The 27,248-nt window shown below is 38.4% G+C and overlaps 1 protein-coding gene across 1 annotated transcript in view; it reads left to right on the top strand.

The window, feature by feature from the left end:
- The window catches only part of KCNU1 (potassium calcium-activated channel subfamily U member 1), a 133,492-nt gene that overhangs the window by 1,825 nt on the left and 104,419 nt on the right, over positions 1–27,248 (top strand). Inside the window, exons 2-9 of the mRNA XM_007104069.3 lie at positions 1,852–1,968; positions 12,467–12,528; positions 13,641–13,731; positions 15,689–15,800; positions 16,733–16,808; positions 18,509–18,584; positions 24,547–24,717; positions 25,659–25,750. Of these exons, the coding sequence (XP_007104131.2) occupies positions 1,852–1,968; positions 12,467–12,528; positions 13,641–13,731; positions 15,689–15,800; positions 16,733–16,808; positions 18,509–18,584; positions 24,547–24,717; positions 25,659–25,750 (797 nt within the window). The remainder of the gene's footprint in view (positions 1–1,851; positions 1,969–12,466; positions 12,529–13,640; positions 13,732–15,688; positions 15,801–16,732; positions 16,809–18,508; positions 18,585–24,546; positions 24,718–25,658; positions 25,751–27,248) is intronic.

The following is a 27,248-nucleotide window of genomic DNA, read 5'->3' as shown; positions in this document are numbered from 1 at the left end:
TCCCCATTATATTCATTTTTGTGTGGTTACAAAAATGTGAGAATGCATTTTTCCATAAACATTTGCTGTATTTTTCATATCATTCTTTTGATATAATTTATGTCTGCCCTCCAGTCCAGAGGTACCTTTTCATTTCGAATAGGAAGCAGATGTTACAAAATGTTAATAAGCAGGGTCTGAGCAACCAGAAAACTATACTGTTCTGCTTTTAAATCTAGAGGAGAGAGTTTCATAATAGTTGAGTGACTTCTTAATAATTCACCATATCTAATTAAATTGAGAGTGTTGTATTTTTCTCTAAGCCTTTGGGAAAGTTGGCCGAATGCAAAATTGTCACAAATCTAAGTACTGTGGAAAGTTCTTTTAAAAATTATTTGGAGAGTCATAATTTTCTCCTTAAATGTGCACTTTAAAAGATTTACTACATTCATAAGTATGATTTTATTATATCTCAGGGCCAGTTTGTTTTGCCACAAAAGGCACCTCAATTTTATAATGGAATTCAAATGAGTGTTCCATATTCATGCCATTGAATATTTTTTTTAAGAATCAATGCCCAGACCACTTCCCAGGCATGCGCAGGATGAGTCCTAAGTATTAGTGGCAATCGTTGATCAAGATATAAACTCTATCAAATAGCCATTTAATGAGACTTCTCTTCTTACCATTCAGAAAATACGAATAGAAAAATTAAATCATTTCAAAAACCTGGCTCCACATAAAATGAGCTTTTCTAAAAGTCAGAGGTCTTAGTCTGCATGGTGTGGTCAGTCCCGGTTCGCTTGTGTCTTTCTCAGGGGTAGTTCTAGGCTGTCAACAGACACAGAGGCTAGTTCAGGCTCCAGACTGGCCTCATTGCCTGTCCACCAGCAGGTCATTTAATTTCTCTGTACCTCGGTTTCCTTATCAATAGAAAATGGATTTAATCTGACTTACTTTGGCTACCTCATAGGATTATTATAAATTTCAAAGACAGTGGTCCCTTTGTATCCCTTTGTGGTTGCAGGACACACCCCCAAAATCTGGGGATGCTCAAGTCCCTTATATAAAATAGCATAGTACTTGCATATCGCTTTTGCACATACTCCAGGACACTTCAAATCATTTCTAGGTTAGTTATAATACCTAATACGATGTAAGTGCTGTGCAAATAGTTGTAAATATAATGCAAATGCTGTGCAAATAGTTGTCAGCACCCCGTAAATTCAAGCTTTGTTTTCTGGAACTTTCTGAAATTTCTTTTTTAAAATATTTTCTATCCGACGTTGGTTGAATATGCAGTTGCAGAACCCGCGGATACAGAGTGGGGATTGTATAATAAGTAAAGATAGTTTGTAAACTTGAGGAAGGATCATAATTTCGACAGGATGTGATACCAAATAAGGAATTAAAATCGACATAAAATGGCGAAAAGTTTCCTTCTTCTTTCTCACTCAAAAAGGCAAACACTTAAGTAATCACCTAGAAATCCGTTTGTCATTTTTTTTCTTTGTCTGTGTATCTTGACAGAAAAGGATAAGACACTTATTCCCAGAACAGAGAGAAGCACGCTGCTCCCGACCCGGATCATAACAATAGTGTCAGCGTGAAGGGTATTATGGGAGCATGTGAGATGGGCATGGTGAAGACTGCAGAATTCAGAATGAAAATACTGCCGAAGAGCAGTAAAATACAAACCCAGTAAAATTCATCGTGTGAAATAGGCAATAAGTGAGTTCAGGGTTCCCGGGGTTGGACAAGGTGTAGTGCGTTCTGGCTGATGCTCCAGCAGGAGACACCATCAACACACATGAAACAGATGACCCTTCTCTGAGACCCAGCTCACTCTCAATTTCTTTCTCTTGCTTCTAGGAAGTAACGTCACGTAGCACGGACCGTAAACATTCAAGAAGTCTCACTTTCCAGGGAGTCTTTCGTGATCGTGTAGAAATGTTGCTCTCGGCACAGACCTTTGTGGGACAGGTGTTGGTGAGTACATTTCCAGTGCTCACTTGCTAACGAACTGTAGCCACGGGTGTGATGTATGGTCAGTGTGAAAGCATCTGCTGGCCTTATCTAAAATATCACTACCTCCCAACGGCTGTCTCCTGTGTCTATGCTCTCTACTGATGATTCTGCTTGCTTTTTCTTTGGAGTGAATATAATTACTTGGCATTACATTTTCTATTTGTTATCAGCCTATCCACTAGAAGAAAGACTGTATTAGGGCAAAGGTTGTGTGCATTTCATTCTCCTTGTATGTAGATGGATGTCTGGCATGCAGCTGTTGCTCAAAAAATGTTGGTTTTTAGTGGATTCTCTGCCCTGTGAGGTACAACTATTTTCCCCTCCTTTGATTCCAACAGCTTCCTTTCTTCATTTTACGAACTGGTCTTTTTTTGCCCCTCTATGATATTTATCATTTACTTCCTGTTTTAATCTAGGTAAACATTGACATATTAAAACTCAGTCCAGGCATCATCTCCTCAGGCAAATTTTACCTTATCTCCATATTAAGCTAAGAGTCCCCCTCTCTAAGTTTCTATCATTTCCATTGAACGCTGTTAAATTAAAATTATCTGTGCATAAGCCTGTCTACCCTAGTGCACTACGGACTCCTTGAGAGAAAAGACCGTCAGGGAAATGTTTACACCCCGTTGTCTGGAAATAGCAGATGCCCTGTGAATGAATATTGCCCCATCGTCATTTCAGTGGTATCGTTTGATCTGAAACATTCAAAAACAATCTGTAATTTGAGGGTATGCTGCCATCCCATGGTGGCATGGTGGAAGGAGACGTATGTGAACTAAAGATTATCCTCTGCTTTTTGTAATTAGTACAAACATTGTTCTTTTCTAGTTAATGTTGTTTAATTCCAATCTAACTAATTTTTAAAACTTATCTTAAAGTACATAAGTAAAACTCCTTTGATAAACTCTGCAGGGAATACTGAATCATCTGGAAATGTGTCTCTCCGTTTTTTTCCTTCTAAAGTTTTGGTCTCTTTTTAGAAATCCTTGTCCCTATGACCTGTTAGAGAAGGATTTTGTGATTCTCTATGATTTTTATCAGGAATTTGTTAGTTAGGATCTCTTCAGGTGTTCAAATCATGTTGGATTATATGTGGATAATGTTGGAAATAAGGTAGTAAAGGACCCTGGGGTGAGGCAGAAGAGAACTTCCACCATCGACCGTGTAAGCACTGCGTATAGGGATTGGGTGGGGAAGGAATGATCATTGACTACATCTCAATAAAAATTATTTCTTTAATGATGGAAAAATTGTTCTTTCAATCTGTTACAGCTTATGATTAAATGGCTGGAACAACAGGAAGCATGGAGTAAAGGTTAAATTAGAATAAATAGTCTAGCATTGAAACACAGAATTGAGACTCTCAGTGAGAGTTCCAAGCAAGTGTTTTATGAAAGGATGAGAAAGAAAAAAAAGTGGCTTATAGATTTCCTTCCTTCCACCCATCCGTCCTTTGTAATTTCCTTCCTTCTTTCTTTCAACAGATATTTACTGCTTGCCAACTACATGCAAAGCATATACTCTAGACATGATGAAATATGCAGGCAAAAATCTTGCACTTATGGGACTTAAATTCTAGTGGGGGTAGAGATGATGAATGTGTACATAAATAGGTAAGATAAATTCACATGGTGATGAGTGCTGTGAGGGAATGATGAGTGATGTGTTTGTGAGTTTCGGTGGTTTTGGTGTTAGATCACATTAGATACAGTGATCTGAGAGGAAATCTCTGAAAAGGTTAAGATGTGAGCTGAGACTTGAAGAATCAGAAATAAAGTGATTGAACAGTGGAAGGAACAGGTTTCCCAATAGAGAGAAGAGACTTGTGGATGTAAAGGGCTCAGATTATTGCAAGTACCAAATGAGGTTCCGGTGCTAGAGGCCAAGAGGGCAGAGGACTCTGAGGTCTGAGTGGAGACAGGAGAACCATGCGGTGCTTTGCACTTTGTAACAAGGAGCTAGGCTATTCAAATGGAATAATTTTATTCTAGTGCAAAGGGGAGTCACTGAGGGGTTTTTAAGCATGGGTTGACATGGTCTAATTATGTTTTAGAAATTCAAGAGGCACTAAAGTTTGAAAATAAAGGAATTGTCAAAGGCATACTAGGCAAATGACAATAGTGTGAATTCAAGGCAAAAAAACAATAAACGAAGCCAAGTAGCCTGTATTAGTTTCCTAGGATTGTTGTAACAAAGTACCACAAACTGAGTGGCTTAAACAACAGAAATTTATTGTCTCACAGTTTTGGAGGCTAGAAGTCTAAGATCAGAGGTTGGTTCCTTCCGAGGGCTGGGAGAGAGAGTCAGCTGCATGCCTATCTCCTAGATTCTGGTGGTTTGTTGGTAATCTTTGGCACTCCTGGGCTTGTAAATGCACCCAGGTCTCTGGCTTCATTTTCACACGGTATTCACATCGTGTTTCTTCTGTTCATGCCTGTGTCCAAATTTCTCCTTTTTATAGGGACACCAGTCATATTAGATTAGAGTCCATCCTTATGATCTTATTTTAGCTTGAAAACATCTGCAAAGACCCTATTTCCAAACTAGGTCACTTTCTGAGGTACTAAGGGTTAGGACTTCAACATACCTTTTTGGGGACACAATTCAACACATAATTTTGAAATGAAAATTTGTAACTAACTTCAACCAAGATATAACATCATGAGTATCATTATACCAAAAATATAACTTCAAGATAATTAATAAATAAAAAATTACAAGAAGTAAAAAAGCAATATTAAAGACACATTGGTAGTATGAACTTTTAGTTCACTTATTTTACATCAGGAAACACTAAATAGAAAAGAAGAAGAAGAAGGAGAAGCAGAGGATAAAGAAGACCAAAGTAAATTAATTAATAACAAAGAGCTGACTGAAATGATCAAACTCCATATGGTAAAAACATAAATTAAACCTACAAATGTCTACAAACTATTTGTAAAAATTCAGTATATATTAATAGGCCCCCAAAAAACAATCCCAATTTAAAAACTTACAAAGTAGAGGCAGAGGACATAAACTTAACACAGTACAGTAAATAGACAGGAAAATAATAAACTCAGAAAAAAAGAACCAAAAACAAATAATTTACAGCTAAAAAATTGTAAATATCTCTTTCTAAAATGCCTCTTGACTCAGAGAAATCACACTTAAAATTGCAGAATATTTAAAGAGTAAAGATGATGAAAACATCACATATCCCTTGCACCTACATTATAAGTTGGGAATTGTTCTAAGTTAAACGCATAACATAAACAACTTATCTTGATAAATAAAATATAAAGTAAATGAATTATCAATGTTGAAAAATCAGAGAAAGAAAACACATTAAATCAAAGGAGAATAAATAAGAAAGCTAGAAATTAACAAATTATAAAAGAGCTGATTATTTGAAACAAACAATAAAATAGAGAAATCAATAGGTAGGCTAAACAATCCAAGAGGGGAAAAGCAAAATATATGGAATAAGACGTTAAAATGTGAAAATAAATACAGATAAAAAGGAAATTGAAAGATATATGCACAATTAAGTATGAAAACCAAATGATTCCTTAGGACAACATAAATAAGCAAAAATGACCATGAAAAAAAGAAAGAAACTTAAACAGACCAAATAACTGGAAGATACAAAGATATTGTCAAAGACTTTATCAACATCACCACCACTACCCTTCTCCCGCTCTGCCTATGGGAGACCCAGACAATTTCAAGGTCCAGTCCGCTAGATCTTCAAATAGTGAATCTCTCTAATGCTAATTAAATAGTCCCAGGGCATAGAAAATACAAGAAAGAAAGTATCTGATTTTCTTTTTCAATGAAGGCACAGTATCTATATCAAAACCCACAATGATGGCAAATTTAATAACATCTGTAGACTGATATCTTAAATACGTGGATACATGGCCAACAACACAGTGTGAGAAGAAAAAGGAAGGAGGAGGATGAGGAGGAAAGGAAGTTGTTGTTGTTTAAAAAAAATGAAGGATGAAAAGAAAAAGAAGGAAAATGAAAAGGAGAGGAAAATGCAGATAGTCAAAGGGAAAGAAAATATTATCTTCAAAACCGAGACCTTCTGAGATCCTTCCAGAGATAAAACAAGGCAATGTGCCGATCACCTTTGCAGCATCTTTGAGCTTGTTGCTTTCGTTATCACAAGCATGTTTTTACAGCTACCTGTGGGAGATTTTCTACTGAACTTAGTTCCAAAGAGTCCCATTCCTAAACTGTTCCTTTTTTCGGATGCTATTAATTGTGTAACTGCGTTTCTCTGTTGTTTTGATAGCTAAAACATTTAAGAAGCAAAAATATGGCTCATCTTTAGTAAGTGTATCTACTTTTAGCGTCATCCTAGGCACTACTTTATGTCCATCTTCTATTTTTCTGTCTTCTCTGGCAGGATGAATATAAGCGCAGGTTTTTGCAGGTTGTCCTGGTGTAACTGTTTAATAGGGTCTCTTTCATTCTTAAAAGTGTATGTGTTGTGACAAGAAATGACATAGCTGCCTTAGCTTTAAGTGAAAAGTTTTGTTTTTCAAAGCCACAGGACATTTTCCTGGGAAAATGAGCCATTAAAGAGAATGTAACTTTGAAGGTCTCCTCGACTACTCCATAGATTCAACTCCACCTTTCTCCTTTGACTAGAAAGTATGATTTTTTTTTCTCTTTCTACTCCTAATTGACACCATTCCCCTCTCATGATGGGCCATGTCCCTCCCTTTTGGTCACATGTAGCCTTGCTGGAGATTTATACATTTCACGATATACATATATATATCGTGTGTAATTAATATCACTTTTATCCTTCTTAATTTCAATATCCTGTTGCTAGCCAACCAGGAAGCCAACCACACTGGTTGGCTAGCATCACAGGGACCTGGTAGGAATGGGCACCTTTGAGGATGGGTCCCCGCCCATCCCAGGCTCAGTTTTTCAGTGCCCCGTGGAAGGAGTGCAGGAGTTAACGTTAGATGGTTGCCTGTTCCTCTGCAGAAGCAGCGTGGTACTTCTCAGGCTGCTTCTTTTTCAGACCTTCCTCATTCTGTCAGAGGGTCCTGGCCAGTACTTGGTTTCCTCCTAAATCATCATGTTGGTCAATTTCCTGATCACTGGGTTTATTTTCGTGGCTGGGGCAGCTTTCATGAGCTGAGTCTTCCCCAGCTCGCGCTCACACTTCCTCCCAGTCAGCTCTGCCGAGGGCTGCCACTCATCTCCCTTGTCAACCTGGGGATGCCTGTATCCAGGGTCCCGGGGGCTCCATCCAGCCGGGCTCAGCCTGGGAGCCGCAGGACAGCTCTGCGCAGGCCCAGCGCCAGTCCCGCCAGGCCTGCACAGCCTTCACCCTGGACAGCCCTCTGGGCTGGCCTCGTTTTAACAGATTTTTCAGTTGAATTTCATTTATAAAATTTTTTTCCTCAGAGCGCTTCTTTGGTCACATCTCATAGACCTTGGCAAGTCATGTTCTTACTTTTAGTAATGCCCAGTTCTTCTTTAGGTTAAGTTTTCATTTCGATTTCTTGCTTGATTCATAATCTATTGTTTCCTTGGTGTTGGACTGGCTCTCTTTTCTACTTTGGTGAAATTTATGGTCCAAGAATATCACTGCCTTTATGATCTCTAGTTTATGGAATTTATGGGGAAATTCTTTGTTACCTAGTACATGATCAATTTTTATTACTGTGTAATGGACTTTTGAGAGAATCTGTGTATATTTTCCATACCCTTAATTATTTGCTGACTGATTGAAAAGGGCATGTCAAAATTTTTCATTTATCATTTTATAGTTTTATCAAATAGCTTACATTTCTAACAGATTTTGAGTTATATATTTTATATAACATCAGTCAATGCATAGAGTTACCTATTATAACTCCTTGGTCGATGGTGCCTTTTACTGATATGAAATATCCATTTTTATCACATTGAGTGGGTTTTTGTTGTTGTTGTGTTTGTGTTTTTGTTTTTGTTTTTTTACCCAGGGGATACTTTAGAACATGATGTTAGCTGGTAACATTGCTTTCATTTTATTCATACTTGATTAGGATGTCTTTGCCCAGCTCTCTTTCAGTCTTTCTGTCTTATTTCCTCTTAAGTGTGTCTCTTTAAATATCATGTGGCTGCACTTTTGTGTTTATTGATTTAAGAATGCATTTATTTGTTCATTTACTGGAGAATTTAATTATTCTCCTTTCTGGTGATCTGTTTCATTGTTCTCTATAATATTTAGAGATTGAATTTACTGCATAATAGACTATCTAAGTTTCTGTGGCTGAAACAAACAAACGCGGTGTGTTGGTAAAGAAAAGGAGAATGGGTATTAGATAAACAACTAGGACCTTTGTGACATCTTAGTTCCCTATGATGCTGGAGAAGCGGAATGACATGGTGATTGAGAATTTTGAGAGACATGACCTTAAGCATTGGCTTCTCCACTTCATCTTGAACAAGTTAATTTCCCCAAATTTCACTTCTTTCATATAATGTGAATAACCTCCTTAAAATACTGTAGGGAGTATTGTAAACCCTTCAAGGGTGTAGTAAGTACTGACCATTCGCTGATATTTACATTCCTTACTTGTTCCTTTTTGTTAATTTTATTTATTTTCTTTTGTATCTTTTGACTTGGGATTTTCCATTTTTAATAGAATATCATAGGTATATCAGTAAATGAAATTCAGAACAAACTTCCCACCTGTATTTCTCTCTAATAATATCTCTGCATGTTTTATATCTATATACTGCTCTCGCCTGAGACCTTTGGCATGTTTTTCCTCCACACCACCCCTCCTTCCTTCCAGAAATTGTTGAATTAATCTGAACACTCAGTTCCAGATTGCTACTGTGTTTTTTAGTTTTTTTGGCTTTTAGCATTGTACAGCTGGTCAGATTTTCTTCTTAATATTTGCTTTAGAGTTAAAAATTCCATTAATTTTACCAGTTTTATTAGGCACCATTTTTTCCTATGTAACTTATTTTATCTTTCTAATTTTTTTTTCTTGAGTACTTGCCATATTCACTTGCGAGGGAAATTGTGGGTAGTACACTTTCCGAATTATTGAATGTCCCCCAATTTCTTCCCCTTGCTCTCATAAGTGAACAATAATTTGGTTGGGTTTAGAATTCTTGGCTTGTAATCCTTTTTCGTAAAACCTCTGTAAATGCTGTTCCAAAGTGTTCTGGTTACTTAAGGATACCAAACTCTTGTCTCTCACCTCCAAATCCACCCTCTCTCCTCTGCTTTGTGATGTGAGGCTAGTACGCAGCAACCACATGTCTCTTTGGTCAGCTCCCTTGTGCTCTAGAGGAGGGGAAGGGAGCTGCATTTCTGTGTTTTACATCTAGTTTTTTCAGCCTCACTTCATCAATGGCTTTTTCTTCCAGTAGCAGTGCTTGGTTTCAGTTTCCAGGCTTTTCCAACAGTACCAGGACCAAGCTCACAGTGTCTCTTCAGATGTACCATTACTAGCCAACCCAGGACCCCTCCACCCAAGTCTGAAGCTCCCCTCCAAAGGGCACCTCTTTGATGCCCTTTGGCATCGAATGTTTTTAAATGTTGAGAATCCCAACCTCCCTTTGTTGATCTCCCAGCCAGTCCTTGGGGGTGCAGCTTCTTGCAGTTACTACCTCTGTGTCACCCCCATGTTCCTTGGTCTTTCCAGTCCTCCAGTACTATTTAACAGCTTTTTAGAATCTCACCAGGAACACTAATTGTAATTCTTAAGTGTTTAATTACATATTCTATGCTCACTCTTTCACTGGAGGTTATTTCATCTATTCAGTGTGCCTGATCCTCCTGTTTTCTTATACCTCCCGTATAACTGGCAATTTTCTGGTGTCCTCTCATATTCACAAGTGAAGATTTAGAGTATTCATAGCGCCCCTTGTTAACTGCGTTGGTGGCTGTTTGGATTCTGAAGACACCCATAACCATCCACCAACTAAACGGGCTTTAAGCCCCACTGTAGAAATCACAGCTCAGGTGGCTGGCTTCCTACCCCTCCCAAATAGCCAGCACTTCCAGGCTTTGCCCCTTCAACCCAAGGGAAACTCATAAGTCCTCTCAGAATATCTCCCATTTCTACCTGACTCACCAAACAGCCGTCACAAGCTGTTAGCTCCCAGTGCTTTATTTTGGGTTGGTACACATTTTGTTGCTTATTATATGTAATTTCTGGATCATTCTTTTTCGGTTTGTGGCATGAAGTTGATATTGTTCTTAGATTGAATAAAACTAAAATTTTCTTCTTTTATTTATTTTTTTTGTTAACTTTATGATGTGGAGGACTATAAATATACGACCTTGTTACCATATTTCTGGAAGCCTGTCAATACATGATTTATAGATGAAGAATCACATATGGGATTTAGTAAGAGAGAAAAAATATGTAATCATATGTAAGGAGAAGAAAAAAGATTTCATGGAAACTATTAATAATTATCAATCTACTGATATAAATATACACACACACACACACACACACACACACACACACACACACACACACGCATATCCACTCCCAGCATTTTTCCTGAGCTTCAGACTACATTTGTAACCAAATATCTCCATGAGATCCACAGTCTTAGTGATATCTCCCTCGACACTTGATTCAGATGTTAAAATGGAACTGACAGTAAGAGTTGAGACCCCAAGAAAAATAGATGCCACTAACTCCCATTAACCCGCAGCATTGCCACTTACAGAGCAGTTGGAAGAAGACCAGTTGAAGCTCTTAGCATCTTGACCAACCCCATGTAAATTTGGGTAAGCTGGAAATTGAAGAGGACTTTGGAACAAGCTCTTATTGTGGCAGAGGTATTGGGGGGGGGAGGTTTTCCTCCCCTGTCAAGCGAGAGACCACTTAGAAAGGTCAGCTGGCATCTCTTGGAACTCTGGGGACACAGAGAGCTGCTGTCTGGCTCGTTGGTGAAGAGGGATGGCCACACTGGAGAGAATCTGTCCTTCTAGTGTTTGTTGGGGCAAAGAGTGCTTGAGCTGGTCCGTGGGCCAGATGTGGGTCACATGTGAGAGTCTTCTCGAACCTGCCCAAGTAGGCATCTGGAGGGGGAAGAGTTCCAGCAGAATACAGGAGTGCAAGGTGCACTGAGAAAAGAGTTGTGAGCAACCAGCGAGAGAGGATGCTTTCACTCAGCTTAAGGGAACCGCAGAGGGGACGCTTAGCAATTAACTATTATCAAGCTGCAGCCTGTCTGCCCTCCCCTTGCACTTCTGATCCGTTTAAGTTGCTCTCCTTTATTTTCCTAGCATGCATCTTCTCACATACCACGTAAGGTACATATTAATTACTGTTTATTGTCTAGACCATAAGCTCCATAGAGGCAGGGATATTTGTATATGTTGTTGAATGATGTTTCCCAATCACCAGAATAATACTTGAGTCACGATAGGTACTAAAGAAATATCTGTTGAATTTGAATATGAACTGAATTGGGAATCTCCAACAACCCAGGCAAATAAACAGTAAACACCTCCCGTGCCTGGAGAGCCCAAGGGTGAGAGCGTAGTGATCTAACACCAGTCAAGTCCAACACTTCCTGCTATTAGCTCCCCTTTCTGTGCTCCGCTTGACACCGACCTAGGATTCTCAGAGGCCTAAAAAAACAAAAGGGTTAACAGAGAAGAAACGAATCCCTTTTTGCGCACTGGTAGCCTGCTCAAGGAACACCTGCACTAGAAGGGAGTGAAGCTTTAATTGTAAGTAAAATACAGTTTTACACAGGACTGAACACATTTTTTTAAATGTTTGGAAACCATAAATAACTGATTACCTACAGTTGACCCAAAAATTCACCGAGGCTGCAAAATATTTCATCCAAATGTATTGAGGGATTTAAATGGGTAAATTTCTGATTATATTCCACAAATTCGTATTTTACAGACCAGATATATTGGCAAGTTAAAGCGCTCATTTTCTCTTCTCACTTTATAGCATGTTCACTCCTGTCAGAATTCTGCCCATCCTTTAGATGGGCATGTTTGGGACTGTTTCTTCTTCAACATCATAGGCAATTCAAGTTCAGAGTCTGTATCCCATGGCCCTCATTTTCTAGCGTGTAATAAAGTGCATAACACATACTAAGCACTTAATAAATGTTTGATGAGTGAGTGAATGAATAAACAACAGGACTTCTTGAGCTCAGAAAACCTTAGGAGCAGCAGAAAGGACAAATTGTTTATTCTGAAGTGTGTGAAAGTTAAAATTAGGTAGGTAAAATGGGTAGGTACATGTTCATTTACTGAATACCCAGTAAAGGTCCAGTCAGTTTTTGTTGAGTGAATGAATGAGTACTAACATAAATGAATGTGTGGGAAAAAATGGCTACAGATATATAGGCAAGGGAAAAAGTTAAAACGCAGTTTTGTTGGTATGTTTATTCATCTATGTTCATGCTAATAGAATGGATCTGTACATTTGTCTGTGTTTTTTTTTTTTTTTTTCAGGTGATCCTTGTGTTTGTCCTAAGCATTGGGTCTCTTATAATCTATTTCATCAACTCCACTGAGTGAGTAAAATCCCCAGTCAATCTTGTCTGCTCATATCAGTAGCTTACCAGCTAATTTGGAATATTCTGTCAGGAATAATGCTTAATATACTTTCACGTAAACTCACACACATAAGCGCATAAGAAAAGGATAAGTGTTTAGTTTCCCCTAGGAAGTACTAAACCCAACTCCACAAACAAAAACAGGCATGCGTTTCTCCTGTATCCTGTCATTCTGCACTGCTAGGAGCTGGGGTGCTGTGCATATGTCTATTCTAGTTTCTGGGACTACAAGCCTCCAGCTGTTGTCTCCTCCTTTGGACCGTTTATGTGGGCCTTATGTGCCTTTGGATTCCTTAGGTGTTAAAGCAGAAGTTCTGTAGTTATTTCAGAGTTTCTCATAGGTTCTAGACAAGTTTGAATGGTCTGAGGAAAGAAAATACTAGACCTCACCGGGGATGTAGGAGCAAACTATCCTCTGTTGTTCTCTGAAGGCATTCCCTTCTCCTGTGCCAAAGTTAGGACAGCTTCTCGGACACAACCCAACCTAACCTGAACTCCATGTTGATCCTCTGGGAATTTTATTGGATTTCCAGCTAAAATAAAACTGGGATTACAGGGCCACACAAGTCAGGCAACTTTAGAGATCCTACAGAAACTAGTAGTCTTTGTTTTGTGGATTCCTTACTGACCTTTTAGGAACATTTCCTTGGAATTTGCTTCAGATCAGTTCATTTGACGTAGAGTAGCTCTCTTATCAGAAGTATACTGAAGCCAGAATGTCCTGGCTGGGTAAGATGGTCTTGCACACCAAAAAGAGCCACATAACCTCTGTGCCTCTGTGCCTCTGAATCCTATTGATAAAATGAAAATGGAACCAAAAAACTCTATGAAAAGAAGAGCAGGTAATTCTTCTGTTATTTTCAGCTACATTCACGGCCCAGTGGTTTTGTTCATGCATACCTCTACTCCCAAGAGAAAAGTAATTTCCTTGAGATGTGCACATAAGTGTCTGGGTTGACCATTCATGGTAAAAAAATAGAAAATTGCCCACCCGTTCTCTTTATTTGGTCCTCTGTAGCCACAGCTTTTAAAATGTCCACCTTTATAAACTGTCTTTGTTTCTTTTCCAGCCCTTTTAGAAGCTGTTCTTCATACCAGGACAAAACCATCCCGATTGATTTGATTTTCAATGCTTTCTTTAGTTTCTATTTTGGATTGAGAGTAAGTACCTAATGAACATGGGAGTAAACAGGGGAATACAACAGGCGCACTGTAAAGAGATCTGTGTTATACAAAGAGATGCCTTCCTTAGACAATCTGCCTATGCTTTCAGGCTCTCAAGCCAGAGGATCTGGGCCCTAAATTGTCAAATGTATAACGAGACCCCCAAACTGTCTCCTGCACTTGAAACTGTAAACCAGGTCAACACTTTTAGCACAAATGAAAAGGATTCCTTGTTAAAATATCGTCACCCTATCACCCTGTCCTTCTTATTGGCTTCCCACTTGCCACTTAGAAGAGTGACTAGTAATCACAAGAGAGCAGAACCTGAGTAACAAGCCTCTGAAAATGTCATCGGCTCCACTGATGGCATATGTGCCATATAACTCTGTAAAATACTCTTGTGCCTTTAATTTTGTTGCATTCATGTATTCAATAGCTCTCTCATTCCACAAGCACTTTTTGAGGGACCACCCTAGATCTAGATTCTAGATTTATCTATCTCATGTTTGTGGGATAGATATACACACACACACACACACACACACACACATATATATACCCACAGGCACACATACACACAGACATACACACACACACATATATATAAACACATATACACACACAAATATATACACATATATACACACATATACACACACACATATACACACACATACACACACATATACACACACATATACACCCATATATACACACATACACACACACATATATGCACATACACACATATACACACACACACATACAAATATATACACACATATACACAAACACACATATACACACATACACACACACATATATACACACACGAATATATACACATATACACACATACACACATGTATATACACACACATATACACACACAAATATATACACACATATACACAGATACACACACATACACACACATATATACACACATGCACACACACATATACACACACACATATATATACACATACACACATATATGTACCCATATACACATACACACACGTATATATACACACACACCTACACACACGTATATATACACACATATACACACATATATGCACACACACATATATACACACATATATATACACACATACACAAACGTGTATATATACACATATATATACACATATATATACACATATATACACATATATATACACATATATATACACACGTACACAAATATACACACACGTGTATACACACATATACAGACACACAGAGGTATATATATGCACATATAAGTGTGTATGTATGTAATGTGTATGTGTATGTATGTAATGTGTACGTGCGTATGAAAGGTATGTTATGTATGTATTTCTATGACCTTCCTTCAAACTTATTTCAGCCACACTGGCCATCACAGTCTTATTTTTACAGCAGCCCCTCCATTCTGGAAGCGCCTGCTTTCTTATTCCAAGTAGGGAAGCTCATAAACACAAGCCTTGGCCAACCAAGCTTCTAGACCTTTTCCATGAAGACCATCCTAAATCTGGTATCTTCATTGCTCACAAATAGGAGGTTTTATCTATATAATTATATATATATCAGGAAGCTCTAGGAGCAGTAGGAAGGTCAAAGTGATTATTCTGAAGTAGGAGAGTTAAGATCGGGTAAGTAAGGTGGATTCATGTTCATTCATTGAATACCCCCTAAAGGTACAATGTCTTTATCTATATGAATATATAGGTGTATATATATATATATATATATATATATATATATATATTTATATATAAATGTGTATTTACTTATATAGCTATATAAATATATATGGGTATATGTATGTATACATTGTATGTATGTAATAGAATGTGGTCAGAGCTTCAGTTGGTGGATGAAGTGTACCTGAAAAAAGCCACTCTTGTGTTCACTGTAAAATTTTTGAGGGTAACAGAATTTGGGGTCTTCTGTTTTCATTTCATAGTTTGTGGCAGCTGATGACAAGGTCAAGTTCTGGTTGGAGATGAATTCGATTGTAGACATCTTTACCATTCCACCGACATTTATTTCTTATTATTTGAAGAGTAATTGGCTAGGTAAGTGAGTTGTGGGAATCAGAAGCAATCTCAAAAAAAACCCCCTCAACATTCATCCCTAAGTATCCTTTTGTTTTCCTTTAAAGCCTAAATGGCGTTTAAAAAAATTCCTCCCCGTGATTATATGGTTTTGTAATACATTTTCAGAACCCATTCTTTTTTTTACCCCAGTCCCTGGCGATGGGCCTGATGCCAGTAGTTGTACGAAGTTGTTTATTGTTTATGGATTATCCGCACCTGAGGGGCAGGGCCCCAACATCCTAGCCCCCTGTGGCACCTTTGTGCTGAGATCCCACATGACTGGGAGAAGTGAAAAGCCTCCCGTGGTCTTTAAAAAGTATAAATCATCATATCCAGACATGCGGTGACCTGTTAGAGATTTTTTTAATTACTTACTTTGTCTTTAAGATGGATGTATTGGCAGTACGTGCGCATTCTGTGGCTTTTGTCAGTTTTTATGTAATCTTATATTATTATTTATTATCTACAAAATATTTCTTACTAATGTTACTATCAGACTACATAAAGGCAAACAACATGCAAACCCTGGGGAGCATAGTTTAAGTGGTTTATGGATCTTTTGCTCTCCATTCTAAAGAAGAGTTAAATAGAGTAAAATGTGAGTTGTGCTTATTGCATACTTTGTAATAATAATACTACGCAGCAACCCTTCGAGGTAGATATCATTATAATTCCCATGTACAGATGAGGAACTAGAGAAGCTAAGGGCGTTGCTTTAGATTACAACAGCCATTAAGTGAACCAGAATTTGAACCAGTGCTCAGGTCTTAAACTGATGACATTGTAAGATATTATATTTGAGCATTTCAGGGAAAGAAAGAACGTAAGCAGTCCCAGGTGTGGTATAATTCAGACTGCTCCCTTTGTGACCCTCATCTTTCGGCAGCTTTCTTTTTTTGATTGCTTTGTAGGTTTAAGGTTCTTAAGAGCATTGCGGCTGCTGGAACTCCCTCAAATCTTGCAAATTCTGAGAGCCATCAGGACCAGGTAAATGCCAGCCCTGCCTCAAGTACTACTTACTCACTCGTTCGGATTAGGAAATTCAAATGTTAACTGAACCTTCAACTCAGCTCATTTCCCATCAGAAACTTCAGTGCAAAAGTCGCAAAATCCCTTACTTTCCAAGATACCATTCGCTTACTTTTCTCTCACTGCATTAACCTCACACACTGGCTGGAAAGTTTGCAGTCATCTTGAAGAGTTTGCTTCTTCTCTGTTTCTTGGACCTACAATGTGTCAGTCCATTTAGGCTTTAATTCTCCCCCCCACCGAAAAATATTTTTTTTTTAATCAAAGCAATTCAGACAAAATAGACTTTAAAATAAAGACTGTTGCAAGAGATAAGGAAGGACACAACATAATGACCAAGGGGTCAATCCAAGAAGAGGATATAACAATTGTAAATATTTGTGCACCCAACGTAGGTGCACCTCAATACATAAGGCAAATGCTAACAGCCATAAAAGGGGAAATCGACAGTAACACAATAATAGTGGGGGACAGATCGTCCTGACAGAGAATAAGGAAATGCACGCCTTAAATGACACATTAGACCAGATAGACTTAATTGATATTTATAGGGCATTCCATCCGAAAGCAGCAGAATACACTTTCTTTCTCAAGTGCACACAGAACGTTCTCCAGGATAGATCACATCTTGGGTTGCAAATCAAGCCTCGGTGAATATAAGATAATTCAAATCCTATCAAGCATCTTTTTTTGACCACAACACTATGAGATTAGAAATCAATTATAGGGAAAAAACTATAAAAAACAAACACATGAAGGCTAAACAGTATGTTACTAAATAATGAAGAAATCAGACACTTCGATTCTATACATTCGTTGTCATGAATCGATCCTCTGCTGTCTAGGAATGTAAGACAGTTGCTGCAAGCCTGAGAGCTGCGCAGCGGCACCAGTGAGCTCTTGCTTACACAAATAGAGCTACCTAAATATCTCCAAAAGATTAAAATTACAGTTAAAAAAAAATCCAAACTACCTTTAAGCAGCAATCCTGTTAAAGTTTTAGGCAGTTTGGTCTAACATTACCCACTCACAATCTCCATGCCTCCGCATTCTCACTAGAGGCATCAAATAGTACCAGCCAGGTGAGTCTCACTAAGGGTTTCTGCTTTATGGAGCATTTGTGATCAGAAAGGGCTGTTCCTGTGTCGTCGGTAGCCTTGCTGAGAACCACGGAGATTTCAGCTAAACTCTAGGGCTTTCCTTAGGAGACAGGAGCTTGTTTGATCCTCTTCATTCAAAGATCCTGGTGTTGAGTTTAGCAATATGGAACCACACTTCTGTGATCTACTCAGAATGTCATTTTGCAAGCCCACTCTCTGGATCCTTGGGACACTGCCTTTTTTCAATATAATATTAGGCTAGTGGAGATCATCAGAACCTAAACTTTTGGAACACGCGTGTGTGACGGGGTGTGCCTGAGAGTTGTGCATCTCCAATTTTAATATGTATACGAAGCAAGCAGGGGATCCTGTAACAATGCAGATCAGTAGGTCAAGGCAGGGTGTGGGATGCTGCATGTCCAGTATGCTCCCAGGGAAGTGTAACATTGTTCCTGGTCCATGTCCCACACTTTGAGGAGCGAGAGTTTAGAGGATGAGGTATTTGTGGTGTTCGGGAACCTGTCAGAACCCAGCAGCTCTTTGTCTTTCTTGCCCTAGCGATTCAGTGAAGTTTTCCAAGCTGTTATCCATCGTTCTGAGTACCTTGTTCACTGCTGCAGGATTCATTCACCTGGTGAGCATCTCATCCAACTCCCTGATGTTGCGAGTGAGCGTGAATGTCTTTTATTTGAAAAATGGAGGCAGACCTTCTGAGCTCCTGTCTCCATCACTGTGATCAGTGTGAGGTTTATCTTTTCACCTCCTTTGGATGGGTTTTCTCCACCCCATACTTCTCACAAATATGTATCTCCTGCACCCACGGTATCAATGTTCCTTCTTCCAACTTTCAAAACCTGCTCTTAGGAAAGGGTTTAATAAGTTTACTCTTCTAAGGTATAAGCAATAGGTAAAGTTTATTACTGTATCATCCATAGGGGTTCCAGCAATTTGAAAAAGAATAAAGGGTCAGAGAAATGAAGCCAGTGAGATAATTTTGTACTTATAAAAGCTGGAGAGTTGGGTGAGGGAGCGGTTGCTGAGTTGCAAAGGGGAGTTTGGGGACTTTCTTGGTTCGCCTGGAATCAATCTGTATACATAGCTGCCTCCTTCGCATACAAGAAAGGTTAGTTCTCATGCCATGTAATCAGCAACATAACAAATGGACTTCAACAATAGTAAAGAAACTCCTGGACTTTATTGCTCCAGGAAAGTTGAAGAGAAATCATTAGAAAATGCAGAAATTGAAGTGGGATGTTAAAAGCCTGCAAAGGCCTTTGAGAAAAGCAAAACCGAACGAAAATATAGAGCGGAAGTCTTTTCCACTTGAGCCCTTCTCTCAAAATTAATTTAAAAATCACAAGGAAAAGGAAAAAAGAAGGTTAAAGAAAAAAACTTAACCATGTTCAGTTCATCAAGAAAAGTGTCAAACACCAAATTGGTTTGGTGTTTCAAGAAACAGATACAAACTGCTATGCATAAAATAGGTGAGCAACAAGGATTTACTTTATAGCACAGGGAATTATATTCAATATCATGTAATAACCTATAATGGAAAATAATCAGGAAAAATTACTGAATCACTGTGCTGTACCCCTGAAACTAACACAATATTGTAAATCAACTATACTTCAATTAAAAAAAAAAGAAATCTGAAACCAGCCACATCCTTCCTGATCATGCAAGCAGGAGACAGATTTTCTGGAGAAGAAGTGTCACAGCAGTAAAGGTAGATCCCTGCATCTGGAGGTTTAGCCCAAGGGGCATGGGTCTACGCTGGGAGAAGCCGTCACCAGTGTTCCCGTAGAGACCTGTTAGCCATCACAGAACGGTAGGCAAGAGGATGCTAAAGGAGAAACCATGGTAACAGGGTTTTGGGGTTTTAGTTTGCCTTTAATAGAGGTTCCAACGAGGGGCTCTCAGGCTGAATGGGGCCTACAGGCATATTTTATTGGACCTAAGATGTTTGTATTATCTGTTTGCTATTTTTGTATTGGTTACTAAGTTTTTTAGGAGCGCTCATATTAAAAAACCTGGATTTCTGGATTCTTTGCAAAAACACAAGATTCTGGCAACCCACTCTCCCAAGGTCACCAACAGCCCTAGCTGAAGAGTAGCTGCTCCCTGTAAATCTCACAGGCTTCTGGTTTGAACACGGTCTCAGGCCCCTCTAAGCATGTGAACATGTGCTCCTGTGGGGTGTCCAGTCACCCTGCGGAGGCGACCTCCAGCGAGGATGCGTGCAGAGAAAGAGGGAGAAGCCACCTGATGGTTTTGGACTCAGGGCCATCTACTGTGGGTCACACCAACATCTGAAATGTGAGAAACCTAGAAAAGCTGTAACCCAGAGCAAAATATTAGTAGGTTTTGTTCAGAGGATATTTGAAATGACAAACCGAAATAAAAGCTATGATTGTCCCAACCGGCCCAAGTCATTCCTTCCTGAACTCACACTGTCCTTCAGCTAAAAGTTGATAGCATTGGAGGGTGAGTGTCCACCAGAAAGGAATCAACCTGGTGGATATGCTAAAATTCTACCCAAAACAGGGAGTGTGTTGGAAAGCAGAGACATCAGTATAACAATTACATCATATAACAGCTGTCAGAGCAACAATAACAAGATAATTTGCCCAAGGGAACAAAGGAAATGTTAAGGAAAAGCCCTCCTTATACAAGGATACTTCAAACAAAATACTTAAGGTTTTAAATAAAAGATTACTAAACTGTAGCAGGAGTTGGAAAACGGCCCAAAGATACCAGAGAAAAAAGTTTTACAGAGCCAAAAATCACATTAGAGGGGACACAAATGTAATAAGTGTGACAGAAATATGCTCAGAAACATGGCAGACAGGATTGAGGCAAAAACACTGCCATGGAACAGGACAAAGATACTTAAATGATATGGAGAAAAATCATGAAAGATGGGTCATGTTGATTTAACATATTGAAAAATTCATGTTCCTGAAGAAGAGGACACAAATATGGTATCAGAAAAATGTTTGAATATAAAGTATTGAATCTGTAGATTAGAGGGTATACGGTATTCCAGGAGAAATAACCCTAAATGAGTCCAACCATAGTTTGGAACAATTACCAACCTTTCAGGGTAAGGAGAGAATCTAAGCAGAACAAAGAAAGGTCTGTATTAGGGGGGAAATGAAACTAGCCTCAGATATCTTGCCAACATCAGTCAGTGCAGGAAGGTGACAGAGCAGTGTCTGCCAAGGTTGTGTGCAAGTGTAACCCATCCGTCATTTTAAGCACATGGAAGAGAGAAGAGCATCATGAGTCCCTTTTAAAAATGACCTTTAAGATAAAATCCAGCCACATAGGAGATGAGTCAAAACCAAGACCTCAAGAATGAGGAAACCACGATAAAAAGGAGTAATGGTGATTACTGACTGAATTGAAAATAGAACAAAGACACAACCAAGGGAATTGTGGGTACAGACTAGAACACACATGTACCATGTAAAAATAATAAAGCCAATACAAATAATGGAGAGGTAGGCAGGGATGGGAGAGTGTCCTCACGTCCTCCGCCTCCGTAGCACAGCTCACCTAAGGTTGAAACATAAGGTTTAAAAGTGTAAAGTTTCAGTTTTGAAATGTGACATTAAAAATAGGTAACAATTCAACATATTCACATTGGCCCATAATCCTTCATCTTTAAGTTATTTCCCATCTGGGGCTGAGGGTAGATGCTAACATGGGCCACGGCAAGAGCAGGGTGGCCAGGTAGACCAGCAGGAGCTGACAGGTCTTAGGAGTGGGGAGGGGTTTGAAGCACTAAAGCAGTACTTCCAAAGAGGGTGAGTTAAATGGGAAAGGGTTATTTAACTTACTGTGAAGGAGATTTCTAGGTTGAAATAAGTTTAGTTTCAGTTTGTAAAACAAGTTGTACAAGGGTATGATGGAAGCCCTGTGCTAAGATGTTTACAAGACACTATGGGATTTTAGCTTAAAGCAAACTGTCCCAAACAACACTTCAACTCCTGGAAAAAAATGTATATATACACACATATGTATATACATATATATTATAGTATATATATCATATATATGATTTTTAAAATTGAAGTATTGTTGCTGTACAGTATTATATGTTACAGTGTACAATATCGTGATTCACAATTTTTAAAGGTTACACTCCATTTATAGTTATTATAAAATATTGGCTATATTCCCCGTGTTGTACAATATATCCTTGTAGCTTATGTTATACCTAATAGTTTGTACCTCTTTCTCCCCTACCCCTATATTGCCCCTCCCCGCTTCCCTCTCCCCACTGGTAACCACTAGTTTGTTCTCTATATCTGTGAATCTGTTCATTCTTTGTTATATTCATTAGTTGGTTATATTTTTTAGATTTCACATATGATATCGTTCAGTATTTATCTTTCTCTGTCTGACTTATTTCACTTAGCATAATACCGTCCGAGTCCATCCATGTTGCTGCAAATGGCAGAATGTCATTCTGTTTTATGACTGAGTAGTAGTTCATTGTATGTATATATATATACCACATCTTTTTCCATTCATCTGTTGTTGCATACTTAGGTTGCTTCCCTATCTTGGCAATTGTAAATAATGCTGCTATGAACATTGGGTTGAATGTATGTCTTTGAATTAGTGTTTTTAGTGTTTTTTTTTTTCAGATATATACCCAGGAGTGGAATTGCTGGGTCGTATAGTTGTTCTATTTTTAATTTTTTGAGGAACCTCCATACTGTTTTCTACAGGGACAGCACCAATTTACATTCCCACCAACAGTGTAGGAGGATTCCATTTTCTCCACATCCTCACCAGCATTTGTCATTTGTGTTCTTTTTGATGATGGCTGTTCTGACAGGTGTGAGATGACATCTCATTGTGGTTTGGATTTGCATTTGATTTGCAACATGATTAATGATGTTGAGCATCTTTGAATGTGCCTGTTGGCCATCTGCATGTCCTCTTTGGAAAAATGTCTATTCAGGTTTTTGGCCCATTTTTTAATTGTTTTTTTTTGTTTGTTTTTCTGATGTTGAGTTGTAGGAACTGTTTATATATTTTGGATACTGACCCCTTATCGGTCATATCATTTGCACATATTTTCTCCCATTCAGTAAGTTGTCTTTTCATTTTGTAGATGGTTTCCTTCACTGTGCAAAAGCTTTTAAGTTTAACGAGGTCCCATTTGTTTATTTTTATTCCTTTGCTTTAGGAGACAGATCCAAAAAACTATTGCTTCGATTTATGTCAAAGAGTGTTCTGCCTATGTTTTCCTCTAGGAGTTTTATCTGTGTGATTTAAACTTGGTTTTCTTACAGTACAGTAGTCTTAGAAAGCAGTAAAGGCTCCAGATCCGTGGAAGCTGATTAGTAGACTTTGCAACCAAATCTACTACCAGCCCTGAGAGTTAAGTATAGACATGCAATCTCCTTATTTGGGAGTGGAGTATTAGAGGAGCCCACACTCTTAACCTACTCATCCAACTTAAGAAGGAGGCAGCAGTTGGCACACCACTTTAAAAAAGTGATCGAACACCTGAGCAAAGTACATTATTTCTAGTTTTCATTCTGGTTCTTAGCAACAGAACAAAAAACCTACTTTCCCCAGCCACCTCTAGCATTTTACCGTCTCTCGTGGAAAAATGGAAATGGAAAACATCTAGGAAATAAGTACTATTTTGGGAAAAAATGTCTAAAAACGGAAACATAAAGGAAAATTTGTATATATTCTATATAATTAATGTTTGTTATATATCATAACAAATGATATATATGTATAAATTTATATGTATATTCTATAAAGTGTAATGCCATTGCCTAAGTTACTCTTTTTGTTTAAGGTTAAAAAAAAAATCGGATAAACCTAGGTTTCTTAAAATGTGAAGACTTAGGGGGAAAATCAGAGGAAGATTTTTCCAGAGTTTCTTTTTTTTTTTTAATTGAAGTATAGTTTATGTACAATATTATATGTTACAGGTGTACAATATAGTGATTCACAATTTTTAAAGGTTTAACTCTGTTTATAGTTACTATAAAATATAGGCTATATTTCCCATATTGTACAGTATATCCTTGTAGCTTATTTCAGAGTTTCTTTTTTATCACTGAAAAGATTTTTGCAGGGAGGGAGGAAAGTAATCTGGAAAACTTGTTGGCTCTTCCTGAGACTCCAGCATTCATGCGCTTAAGCTCACTGAGATGAAGTGCCCATTTAAGTTCTGCTTTCCTTCATGATGATCCTGATCTGGTGTAAAATGAGGGTGAATAATAATTGCTCAGTCTGACAGCCTCTGAATCCCATGGCTCCAGGATGGGAGGATGTGCCCACAGGAAAAGAGATGTTGTCAGCCATTCCCCTCATTGAGCATCTCCATTGTGGGCTCAAGCTACACGCCCCTCAGATTTAAGCAGTAATCACCATGAAGGGAAACAAGACTTCACAATTACTACCCACAATTTGCAAACCCTTCACAGCGACCTGGGAATCATTGACTCTTTCATTTGGATTGAATTAAATGAAACAAATCGAAAGTTGTGCTTATTCTTTATAAACTTTTCCTTGGATTCCATTCAGAGACCTTTCCTGAGTCCTCTCTCTTTGGACAGGTGGAAAATTCTGGTGATCCCTGGCTCGAAGGTAGAAATTCACAGAATATTTCATATTTTGAGTCAATTTACCTGGTCATGGCAACGACGTCGACTGTCGGCTTTGGAGATGTGGTAGCCAAGACATCCCTAGGACGGACCTTCATCATGTTCTTCACCCTGGGGAGTTTGGTGAAGAATATTTTTATATCTTTTGAATATAGCTACATAAACCAAAAACATTTGGTTAATGGTGAGAAACAAAGTGATGTAGGTTTGAGAGTGAATGTTGCATTATTCAGAGCGTGTGTCAAATGAAAATGAACAGATATGTGAATCCCATATTTTCCAAACTGCATCCCCTGGAGCGCATGATGTAATTGTTCGATTGCCAGGGATGAGGATGGTAGACAAAGGAGAGCAGACTTTCCTAATTAGCCTCTGCATTGATTTGAGCAACCGCATCTTCCTTCATCTTTTGCCCATCGGATTATAGTCTTTCTTCCCAAGAGGAAGGGGGTTTGAGATTTGATCTGCAGGAAGTTGTGTTCTTTCCAGCCCAAATGAGTAAACTCTCTCTAAACCAACATTTTACTACAGATAAGTGAACATCTGTGCTTGGTTCAGGAGTGTATCAAGGACAAAGGAAGCCTCCTTTTCTTTTAGTGACTTTAATGGCAATTCCTTAATAACCATCACCCAGTTCTCCACTCTACCTTTCTGATATCCCACTGTCCACATCATTGTTACATCCCCTCATTTCTGTCATTTTCCCTTAACCCTACTCTGTCCCATATGCTTTATTTTTTTCCCAAGCCCCAAATAGTATCAAGTGAAAGAGTCAGAAGGGCAGTTAGAAGTGATGACAGGACAAAATGGGTGGGCAGGTTGCCTTACTGCTTGTCTTTGCTTTCATCTTTTTGAAGGATGAAAAGCATTTTATTAAATTTTAACCAAATCCGAAGGCTGAAGTAAGGAAGAAAACTGGTCTCCCTTTAAAAGCACAGTTCCCAGTCATGCCCTTCTTAGAAGAGAGAAAGTTTTATGTACCTGCTTTCTCCTTTGTAATCTTGGAATTTTGGAGTATCCTTCGAAGTAATGAGACCTCAGGTTTTATTTGCCGATCATTTTAGGTTCTGTTTGCAAACTACGTCCCTGAAATGGTGGAACTTTTTGGTAACAAGAGGAAATACACCAGTTCCTATGAAGTGGTCAAAGGAAAGAAGTAAGTAGCTTTCAAGTATAATTTCTACGGTTTGAGGTATTCTACTAAGTCACTCTCCCTTTCGAAACACTATTGCCTGGCCTAGGTGGATATATTGGCAAGGTCCTCATTCACTAAAGAGGGCCACGCTGGAATAAATACCATGAGAAGATATTTGCTACTTGATACACACTACCATTTAGATGCCCATAAGATGATTAAATAAACTAGAATGACAGATATGTTGTCATTCGGTGTCACATGCTGATTGTGCCAATATTTGTACATTCCTTGTCTCAGACTGTTCTCTTATATCCATTACTGATTGTCTTATTCATTTTAACCATGTGGTTGACTCATGGCTAACTTTACATAGTGGATCAAATTAAAGTCACAGTTCGAATTTAAAATAATTCAATTCACTTGTCTTAGCCCAAACTCCCCTAAAGCTCATCCATGGGAAGAGGTTTGCTAGAATGAGGAGGGGTTTCAGCCTGTCCTCCAATCCTTCACAGATCACCTGTTCTGTCCATGCCACAGCTGTTTGTTCCCAGAACCGAAGTGGATTTGGAGTTGTTTTTACTCTACTTCTCTGTGGATATATGTTACCTCCATTGCCATTATGATTTTTCATAGCTAAGAAGAAGATAAGGAATTGGAAATCTTAAATTCAAAGCACTTCCTTTTTATTTAGTCTCTTACCTGCTGTTGAGGAAAGAGGCGCAGTGGAGATAAACTCCTTTGGAGTGATGTCTTAACACAGTTGGATAAAAACCAACATTGATCCAGGAGTATGAAGAGGAAGGTAACGAAATGAATGAAAAACAAATATTGAAAACAATGAAATAAGCTAGATAAGCCAAAGTCTAACCCAGTTCATCTCACACATGCTAAATAGACCAATAAGGTCTGAAAAATATAAGTTTAACTTAGGCTAAAATTACGCTTTCAGTTTTCTTACATGACTAATGGGAGGAAAATAGCTTCTTTATGTATATGAAGCCTAAGGAAATTGACAGCTGTTTTTCACCATAGAAGTTACATGCATAGATTTGTGGACCTGTCCTAGATGTCTCTCCATTGGACTCACTTTTTTTGTGAGTACTAGATAATTTTAGATGCAGAAGGTAAACCAAAATAACCTAGATTCTGGTGCTGCCTCAGCCATAGTATTTGACTATGGGAAAATCAGTGAGCCATTCCGAGCTGTTGTTCCTCAGTGAAAAAAGATGACACCAGCCAATCAGGAATCAAGTGGAAAATCAAGTGAAATTAACACACGTGCAACTCCATTATAAATTATAAATAACCGAGAAAAATCTAGCAGTTACGATAGTTATCCTTAAATGCCTGAAAAGCTATGTGTAATTCAAATGTATGGAATCATTCCCTACAGAAATCTTAGGCTCCTTTTGTATATTGGAGATGCAGTCCTTGGTGTTTCTAAGTTTAAAATCTAGGTGGAACAAATACCAGCTTTTTTTTTTTAACATCTTTATTGGAGTATAATTGCTTTACA

This window comes from Physeter macrocephalus, chromosome 20, assembly GCF_002837175.3.
Source record: "Physeter macrocephalus isolate SW-GA chromosome 20, ASM283717v5, whole genome shotgun sequence".
Taxonomy (NCBI): Eukaryota; Metazoa; Chordata; class Mammalia; order Artiodactyla; family Physeteridae; genus Physeter; species Physeter macrocephalus.
This window is presented reverse-complemented; position numbering and strand designations above follow the sequence as displayed.